Source organism: Centroberyx affinis, unplaced genomic scaffold, assembly GCF_046629955.1.
Source record: "Centroberyx affinis isolate AG114_WGS23_722 - 3 ecotype Tasmania unplaced genomic scaffold, CSIRO-AGI_Caff_v1 ptg004358l_1, whole genome shotgun sequence".
NCBI classification, from domain to species: Eukaryota; Metazoa; Chordata; class Actinopteri; order Beryciformes; family Berycidae; genus Centroberyx; species Centroberyx affinis.
Window position 1 is genome coordinate 91,041 of NW_027282054.1, and position 10,328 is coordinate 101,368.

Sequence of the window (10,328 nt, forward strand, 5' to 3'; positions counted from 1 at the left end):
TGTTTTTATGGAATAATAAACTGTGACAGTTGTCTCTTTTTTACGGTTTGAAGTTTATTTGCTCTGTAGAAAATGATACACACATTGAGGTTTTAGTATTTACAATATATACAAAAAGTAACATGTTCTGTAGTTTAAGATAATTTAACAGGCACACTATATTAAGAGTACTGTGGCAATAACAAAAGCAAAGGATGAGACTGTCAGGAGTGATGCTCAGTTCATTTCTTCTGTCCAGTGTGAGAACTCGGGGTCTTGCTCCAAATCTTAATCCCCTTCTCCCACTCAGAAGCTGAAATGAAAGCATATTTCAATTTTAGTTCAACCTTTGCCTGTCGACCACTGTCAAACACTACATGCAAATAATTGTTTGTGTGTTTTAATCAGCTTGGAGTATCAGATGGGTGGAATGTTCTGCACCAGGACAAGTCATAGTGTCAGACAATTTGGCAATCACAGAAGTTCACTAAGTTAACTTTCAAACACTTCTATCTTAAATTTTAAGTTAAATTCATTTCCTTGTCCCTGCAAACACATTCTTAGGATTTGGAATCAAGTCTCTACCTCTGTTAGTTTTATAGTTATGGCTAAAAGACAATAATAGTCTAATAGCGGGAATCCCAGATATGGATCGCCACCAACATCTGACTAATTGTTCCTTGGCACAAAGCCGATCTGTCCACCAAATTTCATGGAAATCAATTCATTTTGAGATATGCTGCTGACAGACTGAGACAAAAACCAAACTTTCTTGGAGGAGGTAATGATTTCCTGTGACAGTCTCAACACTCTGACACTCATATTATCCTAAATAGCAAAAAAAAAAGGAAGTCTTTGTGAACAGCATATACTCTAGGTCAAGAGGTACTGGAGACTGCAAGAAGGTCAGTAAAGCTAAAGTGAAAAAGGTATATGTGTGGTTGTAACTGCAGTCAAGACCCACGACTATGGAGCCAATACAAAGAGGAATCTTTACCGAAGAGCATCATGAGCTCATCCATAGTCCTGGGCCTTGACTGTGCAGTTACAACCTCACATAGTTTGTGTGGAGCTTCTTGCTTTAACTCATATTATCCTATGTAGCCAATGTGTGATTTGGCAGCTGAGTAGGTAAAAAAAAATGCTGTTCTACCCTAGGTGTACAAGTAAATGAGTGTAGCTTGAACTCCCAAACACTGATTTAAGCAGGTTTGTGTCCTACCTGCCCAGAGTGCCTCCAGACTGGGTGTAGTACTTGTTGTAGTCCAGTCTGAGCAGCAGCTGGGCCAGGTCTGAGTTGATCTGGTGGTTCCTCACGCTGGACAGGATCTTGAACAGCAAGAAGGACTGACGGCTGAAGCCCTGAAATTTACACACAGGTGGAGAATTTGACAAATCATTTCCAACACTCGTGGAAAAAAATGAGGAGCCGGCTGTTGAGTCGGACCCGGTGAGCGACCCCACCCACCTTGACCAGGATGTCCAGCTGAGCGGTTCCCCTCTCGTCCAGCGGAGCCACGTTCTGACTGACCAGGGAGCAGAAGTTGTGGCACAGCTCCAGGATCTCATTCAGACAGTGGAACACCTGAGGACAGGAGGGGTTATGCAGACCAGTTTATATTATGTGTAGTTATTCAGTGGTTGAAGTACAGATCTGTCTCAACCTGAAATCAGAATTTTCATTGTCCGAATAAGTTTGCACATTCAGTGAATTTGGCTTGATAGGCAACATTAAACATAAAAACACAAAATTATAAAACAAATAGTACATACAATTTTAAAAGTAGAATTAAGGGAGTAGGTTTCTTTTTGAGGTGATATCTAAAGAAGTAATATATAATTAATAGTGTAAGTGGTATATACTGTATATAGTTAGTTTAGTTTATTTTTATTTCTGTGTCATGCCAAACATCTGGCCCATCCCACATGGGATTACAGGACACCACCATTTTATAAAACATACATCTTCCTGTGATACATATAAGAGCAAGAAAAATAAATAAAATAAATTACCACAAGTACTACTATATTCTTTCAAATAACATATTTGAAATGATAGGTTTCAAATGAACAATACACTGAAAAGGTAACTAGCTAATCTAAATGTTTCATAAGCGAACAGCCAACTCAATCTTTGTGCATCATCCATATTTACAAAATCAATATCTGTTTTTTTATCTTACTAAACAAAGTATTGTATATAAAAGAAATAGGTTGCTTATCTATACAATATGCACATGGTTCTCTATAAACTAATATAAACAGGTCTAGAATATTGCAGTTGGTTCCAGGGTATAACTACATATAAATACTATAATAACTATACAGCCAGAACTGACTGTATGACAGGAGGTGCAGATGCGGGATGCCAGCAGCAGACTGTTATTGTAAATAGACAGATAGGTAGAGGCTAACCGGCTTGAGCAGGATGAAGGACTGGGCCAGCAGGTTGCTGAGGAAATGGTCGTGTGCCAGTCTGATGCTCTCAAAGTCTCTGGTGGAGTTGATCAGCTGCAGCAGCTGAGAGAACTGAGACTCCAACACATCCACCTGAGGAAGGACAGAGGAGAGGGAGAAACAGTGGAGCTTAAGTCTTAAAAAGGAAGAATCCCTCCTCAGATACACTTCCACTGTTACATCTCATCAAGCTGTCATGTGTAAAACATTCCAGGAGTTATTTTGTGATGAAATGTCCATTGTAGCTGCTGGAAATATTTTGATGTGATGCTACGTTGTCTACGTTTGGCCAGTTATTCAAAGAAATACGATTTTTTTTCTTTTTCTTTTTCTTCTTTGTATAATTGCAATTTTACTTTGTATGTACTCAATATCCTAAGCCTGATTATTTTACATTTAACTGGATATTGCTACTTTTATTTTTATTTTTAGAACCTGATCACTCTGTTTTGTGTGCCCCTTGGAGGGAGGGACAGTAGGTGGGAGGGGGGTAAGGGGTGAAATGTAATGTAATCTGTACTATTTTGTATGCTCCTATGTATGTCATTCACCCCCTAAAAGGGAAATTAAAAAATTAAAAATATTTAATTACAAAAAAAAAAAGAAATAAGAAAAATACACCAAACAGCAAAATGGACCCAGAAATGCAACATACATCACTAATAGCTGTTTTTTTTACAGTGTTCAAGTGTTTTAGGGTGGAATTTTCCTTCACTTTCACAAATTCAGTGTGCCTCCAACATATACTGTACATAACAATTCTTTAACCAAAACCAGATCTGGTGCGCTCCATTTCCCTGCATGGTTACTTACCTGCAAGTAGTACTGCAGGTTGTCCACCAGGAAAGCCATGTGGTTGCGCAGCCTCCATTTCACAGCATCCGTCTGGTTGGACTTGAGGTGTTTCCTCTGCATCTGCAGCGCCCAGCAGTGCTGCAGCTCAGACTGCACCCGCCGCACGCTCAGCAGGTACCTGAACACAACGTTGTACCTGGAGACAGAGACAGAGCGGACAGACAAGAGAACGGGAGGCTTAACGGCCGCACTTACAATGAACACACCCAAACAGGTAAAAGCTGGAAGCCGGATGGATACAGACTTCTCCAGAACAGCAGGAGTGAAGAGGATGTGCAGGGGCCACTGGACCTTGTAGGCCAGACCCAGAGCCGCCCAGCCGGTGGGAGGGATCTCGCGGGGGGACGTGTCCTGCGGCGGCGTGGCTCCGTCCCTGGTGCCCGTCGCCTCTGAAAACACAGGTGTACTGGCTTGAAATGCAGAGCAGGTGCGCTTCCTCTTGTGGCCCTTTTTTGGCTGAGCGCTCTGCTATCACTAAAACATGAAGAGAACCACGGGGAACATGGGATAGCGGCACTCCAAAAATCCAGAAAACAGCAAGACTTGGTCTCAGTTTGCCATTTTTTTTTAAATTTTGGCTTCATCAGACTAACGCGTTTCGGCATAAAGCCTTCATCTGGATTTATGGATTTATGGATTTAAGCCCTTCCTGGCTGCATGTCCGCCCCACATACCTGTCCTACTAAACACCTGTAGTGCTCTCTACTGCCACCAGTGTTAACACAAATAACAAAAAACAAGGTCCAAAAAACATAGAATTAAATAAATAGAAATATTCAAAATAAACAAATAGCTCCTACAACAGACATAACCATTACCCACTAGAGGGCGCTAACATCATGGATCAAAACCATAGAGATAAAGAGAGTGAGAACTCATGATGCATCTTGTTCCTTGCTGTACAACACCGTATGAATCACATGACCATATTCCACAGAGTGTTTAGGGAGGATAGACTGTCCTCACAATGTATTTCACCACATAATGGCTCTGAGTTTATTCTGTAATGGTGTGTCTGACCTGAAGCATTTGCTGTGATGCACACCTTTCCCTCTTGCACGCATTAGCAAGGCTACAACCAAGTCTGCACACTCTAAGATTAGGGCTGGGTTTAAAAAATCAATTTTCCGATTCAAATCGATCTTCATTTGAATGATCCGATATCGATTCATAAAATCCCAAGATCGATATTTTAATATATGCCCAATATATGCCTGTAGAGTCTGTAGAGTTGCACAACTTGCACTATATTGTGTTGACTGCTGTAGTGTGTTGGTCATGTTAAATAAAAAGTACAAAGTAATGTAACTGCTTTGGGGTCAATTCTTAATGTAAACATTAATATTTTTAATAATGCATCAGGTTAGAGGGTTCCGTGTGCAATTTACAGCATTAGAATCTCTTTCATATCCAAGCAAAATGTATATTGTAACTGAAATATCCCTAATCTGATATATTTATATTATAAACTTATATAAACTTTATGTCAGCAACAAACCTTTGCTGTCTTTGCCTTGGTAGTCTATAGTGAGGTGCAGCAGAGGAAGCAGGTTGTCATCATCCAGTAAGACCTTATGAGCAGCCTGCTGAAAGGCCACATTGACATCTGTGGACAAGAAAAACACAATGGATGCCTTTCTTCAGCCAAGTTATCAGCATAACTGGTAAACAAGTCCTAAGTGCAAATACATTTCATTAATGGAGGAATAATGTACGGAGAAAGATTCAGTCATGCACGTGTACCGTGCTCAGTGACGGCTGTTGGCGGCGTCTTCAGCATGTGCTGCGCGTGGTCGATGAACACCTGGTAGAGCTCGCCACGACCCAGCAGGTAGAAGTCCTTAATGATCTGGAGGAAAATAGAAAAGATAAAGTATTCTGAACTATTCATTTTGAGCAAATCGTACAATCCAGAGCGAAGCTTGCCGGGTACAAACCTTGAGCTGTCCCAGCAGATCCGACTCCTCCACCATCAACGTCCACAGATGCTGCAAGTCAGTGGAGACGCATTGTGACTATTTCATTTAAGGGGTTAGGGTTCTATGCAGCAGGGTTGGAGCAAATCATGAGCTGAATTGAGAATGCATAGTAAATTCCAATTGAATTCCTGGAGTTGGAATGTGAATTGAATTGGAATGACAGGAAACAGAACTGAATTCCATTAAATTCCACTTCTAAGAGAGTTTGTCTCGAACTCACTAAACATTATAAATCAAAACATTATGAATCAAATAAAATACAGTTCAACACATCAAATACATTCAATCATAATGTATGTATTATGATAACATGTTATGCATCAAATACCACCTGAAAGGTTCCTTTAACATTTTATGATATTCAGTATTGATAATATATAACACTATGTTTAATCTCAGATATATGGTAAGAAAAAAACTAAAAACATGGAATTTCACAGAATTTCACTGAATTAATTTAAACTTCCTGAAATTTCAATTCAACTCCAATTCTGTTGCCTGTAGGTTTTTTTCAAACTCCAATTCCAATGCCTCAGTTTTGGAATTGATATGTTCATTCATGAATTGACCCCGACCCTGCTGTGCAGTAGCTTAGCTTTGACTAACCCTAGATCAATGATTCTCAACCTTTTTCCTATCAAGAACCCCTAATTTAGTCCACATTAGAGCCACGGACCCCCATTTGATGAGAGATGATTTTGTCCAGAATTCCATGACTATCTGTATTGTAGGTAGAGAGATAACAGTGAAACTATGATCAAAACAGTCATTCTTCTACATTCTCTAACTGTGTCCACTTCTCGTAAAATTCAGTAACGGTGAAGTTTAACAATTCATCAGTTTGCCGTGGACCCCCTGGAACCCTCTCAAGGACCCCCTGGTGGTCCCCCCGGACCCCACGCTGAGAACCACCGCCCTAGATGACAAGAGGAAAAGGCAGCAGTAAGACGCTTTTCACATGAGCTCACCTCGGCCACTGTGCTCCTGATGCCGTCAATCAGATTCTCAAAGTCCACCAGACTGAAGAGAGGCTGCTGCTTGAGTCTGTGCAGCTCGGCAGCGAACGTGTCCTCCTGGTGCTTCAGTATGGAGCCTGGGAGAGGGGGGGGAACCAAAACAGGAGTGTGACACAAAGAACAACGGAGAGCATGACAGCAGAAGAGTCCCACTTAGATCACAGCAGAGTAGACTACCGGCTCTGGACGGACTGTGGTTGTGGTTTTCAAACATCTGCACGGATTCCCCCACAAACAGGATTTTCTCCGCGACCCGGATGGGGATGTAAGAAGGCAGCATCTCTGTCCGCAGGGAGAACTGCTGCAGAGAGGGAGCCAGCATGTTCTCCTCCTCGATCAGCCTCTGCACGACCACACAGCAGTGCGTTAAGTATCACAGAGAAGTACTGAGATCTTGTCTTGACGCCGGATGTGTGTGTGTGTGTGTTTTCCCCCTCACCAGGTCCTGCAGTTCTCGGAGCTGCTTCCCGCTCAGCCCCCCGATGCCCAGGTCCTCCTCCTCCTCCTCCTGGTTGGCGGCGGCCCCTCCTGCGCTGGGACCCTGCTTCACGAAGAACTCCTCGCTCTGGTCCAGCAGCAAGCCGTGCAGCATCCAGGCCGCCAGCTGCTTGTACATCACACCGTGGCACACCGCAAGAATCCTGCATTGGGTACAGCGAAAAAAGAAGTGAATAAATGATGTAAAAACGACTCTAGAATTTGGATTTTTTTTTTTTTACCCCACAGGGAGGCGACTTACTTCTCCAGAGCCATGCGGACGGGGGGAAGCCCCCCACAGCTGTGTTTGTACACCGTCTCCAGGATCTGACAGCCGTGGATCTAAAGCAAGCAGAGAAGACAAGGAGCAGACGGCCATGTTTCTGTCAGCTGCTGTTACCCAGCTGGTGCTCCGGGTTCATCATCTTTTCCGTGGAAGAGGGGAAACTAACTGAGTGAATGAGGGAAAGAGCCTTTGCGTGTTTCAAAGTTGAAAATCCACTCATTATCTGCTCAGTAGTTGAAACTCCATTGAAGTTAGTGTGACCACCAAACACAGCATAGCGAGTTAGCTCCTGTAGCTCCATATCAGTCTTCTAACAAACTATTGAAGTTAACAGGGCCATCTTTTTACTCCAAAAAAAAGCAGAACCTGTCCATCAAATTTCTCCAAACAGCTCTTGCAGCATAATCCAAGTGTTTTGTAGCCACACAACTGCATTGTGGATCCAAAAGTCCAGTATATACCTCATTATCGCCTATATTTTGCTCACTGACAATGAGTCTTCCACCAGAGCACATGACTGAGCACTGTCAGAGAGGAAAATATAGGAAATAAAGAGGTAAATATTGGAGTTTTGGACACACAGTGCAATCGTTTGGCTACAAAACACGTTGACTATGATGCACAAGCCGTTGGGAGAAATTTGATGGACATTTTATGAATTTTTCGGGGCTGTAAAAAGACGGCTCCGTTAAGTTCAGTAGTTTGTTAGAAAGCTGAGATGGAACTACGGGGGCTAACTTGGTGTGTGTTTGGTTTTCCTACCAACTTCAATGACGTTTCTAACATGGGGGTGAGGAGATAATGACTGAACTTTCATTTCGGGGTGAACTATTCCTTTAAGCGATCCTTACCTTCTGTGACTTTATTGTCTCCACCACCACCATCACAGAGGGAAAGAGCAGCTGGAACTAAACAGAGAAAAATGAGGCAAACAGGTGTAATTCACCTGTAGGAAAGATTTTCCACTCTGAAGGTCTGTAGTACAACTTCAACAAAAAATAATCTTACTAATGACACTAAAACATTATCTGCTCAGGAATTTCATTAATGCTTTACCTGATCAAGCACATAATTCACATGGGATATTGACAGATGTGGATCTCCAAGGAACTGAAATACAGAACACACATATTGATTGAGAGAATGCAATACCTTACATTGATATGCCTAACTGTACATGCTGTGAAAACACGACACATCTGTCTGTGTCATCCTTCATACCTCTTGCTCAAGGTCCAGCAGAGCCTGTCTGTAGGGCTGCAGCATGGAGTCCAGTCCAGTGCAGAAAGCCCGCAGGTAAATCCCATTGAGTCCAGCCTGGTTGGGCTGATTTGTGTGATGTTCCTAGAGAAGAGGCCATGGATACAACTTTTCATTCTATTTGTTTATTTGAAATATATTCCCTAACAATGACTGATGCCTAAATCCTTCCAAATTGAAGAAGAATTGAAGAACAAAAGATGGATAGCTGAAGTCTTTTGGGGTCTGTTTTTGTTTATTTGTTTTGTGTTGTATATTGTTGTTTTTTATGGTATTTTAAAATGTATGCATGGTTGTATGTAAGTGTATGGTTGTATGTTGTAAATACATATGTATACAATCATGTATAGATATATTTCTATTTTTATTAATGTGAATTCTGCTTCTATTCAATTGTTAAGTGTGAGCATGAATACTAATAAACTCAAACTCAAGTCATAGAAACTTTTTTTTAACCTTATTAATTTCCTTTTTTTCCTTACTAATGTGCATTGTCTAGGCAAACAATCATCCTGAAAACACATTTTCTTGTTTTGCAGGAGCATGTGGGGAGTTTTCTCACCTGTTGATGGACATGGGCAGTATGTTGCTCTATGAACTCTGTGAAGCGAATGTAATCTGATCCCAGTTTACAGAGGCGGTTGAGGACACTGGTCTCACTGGGGTGAAGGAAGGGAAGGTCCTGGGACACCTGAGGGGGAAGCAAAGGGTTTCATGTCAGTAAAATCCCTATGTACTTCTGACACAAACGGCTTACTGTTAACGTACAAGCCAACACCCTATATTTACTCTGCCTTAAATCCAGTGGTGGAAGAAGTACTCCGATCTTTTACTTAAGTAAAAGTAGCGATACCACAGTATAAAAATACTCTGTTAAGTAAAAGTCCTGCATTCAAAATGTTACTTAAGTAAAAGTACAAAAGTATTCGCATCAAAATGTACTTAAAGCAACAAAAGTAAGAGTACTCATTATGCAGAATAGCCATTTCAGAATAATACAGTATATATATAATTATTGAATTATAATTATTGATGCATTAATGTGTAAGCATCACTTTAATGTTGCAGCTGGAAAAGGTGGGGCTGATTTCCACTACTTTATATACTGCTAGGTAGCTTACAGTAATCTATAATAATACATCACAATTTATTAGGTGATTACATTTTGTATTAATAATCTGAATCTGCAAAGTAACTAGTAGAAGTTATCAAATAAAGGTAGTGGAGTAAAAAGTACAATATTTCCCTCTGAAATGTAGTGGAGTAGAAGTATAAAGTAGCATGAAATGGTAATACTCAAGTAAAGTACAAGTACCTCAAAATTGTACTTAAGTACAGTATTCAAGTAAATGTACTTAGTTACTTTCCACCTCTGCTTAAATCTATGGACTGGTAGGATTAACAAGCGTGCTCTGAGTCTGATAAAAGATGCATACATCATGCACAGTAAAGCTGGCACAACTAGCTAACAACTTGGCTATAATGGCAGCAGAAGCAATACCATTAACGTATTTTATGATTTCGATATGTTGTGATTATAATAACCCTCCTATGTTTTGCATGTTATGATAAAAAATAATGAATGAACGCGCAAACGCATCAAGTGGGAACAGAGCTAACCTAGATCAGAAACGTTATTCTGTCAGCGAACTGCACTGTCTTTCGTTTTACCTGCAAACCTGTTCGTTTGTTCCATGTGAAAATCGTCCCAGGATATCCACTTAATGCCAACAGCAGCTCGTGAATCATCTTAATTCACCTCAGATGAATGAAAACTAATAATTTAGTGTAGGGCTCTTGTCATTCATCCACCAAAACAAACTGTCGATGGCGCTGTCGCAGTTCGTTTACGTCTGCGCGCAAAGCATTATGGGACAAGCCACCAACTGCCGTGTCGCCGTGTCGTCTCTCGTTTCTATTTGACATTCCATGCTGTTTGTCCTGCCTTTGTGTACATATATATATTGTTAGGTTTTGTATCGCTAAATAAAGAAGGCAGCCAAGCGCCGATTCATTGCT

General features: G+C 41.1%; 1 protein-coding gene across 2 annotated transcripts; it reads right to left on the minus strand.

Moving 5' to 3' along the window:
- Positions 1–66: 66 nt before the first annotated feature.
- tubgcp4 (tubulin gamma complex component 4) lies at positions 67–10,141 on the minus strand. 2 transcript variants are annotated; one of them, XM_071543616.1, is made up of 18 exons: positions 9,981–10,141; positions 8,872–9,000; positions 8,271–8,393; positions 8,106–8,159; positions 7,901–7,957; positions 7,026–7,105; positions 6,726–6,927; positions 6,464–6,629; positions 6,239–6,363; positions 5,229–5,279; positions 5,035–5,140; positions 4,790–4,897; positions 3,536–3,680; positions 3,250–3,427; positions 2,395–2,529; positions 1,448–1,564; positions 1,202–1,341; positions 67–292 (listed from the first exon to the last, which is right to left on the minus strand). In XM_071543616.1, the coding sequence occupies exons 1-18, from the start codon at positions 10,056–10,058 to the stop codon at positions 286–288; spliced, it is 2,001 nt and encodes a 666-aa protein (XP_071399717.1). In that variant the 5' UTR covers positions 10,059–10,141; the 3' UTR covers positions 67–285. The 2 variants fall into 2 exon arrangements, with proteins under 2 accessions (XP_071399717.1, XP_071399716.1); XM_071543615.1 differs by having other exon boundaries at positions 3,250–3,680.
- Between the last annotated feature and the right edge of the window lie 187 nt (positions 10,142–10,328).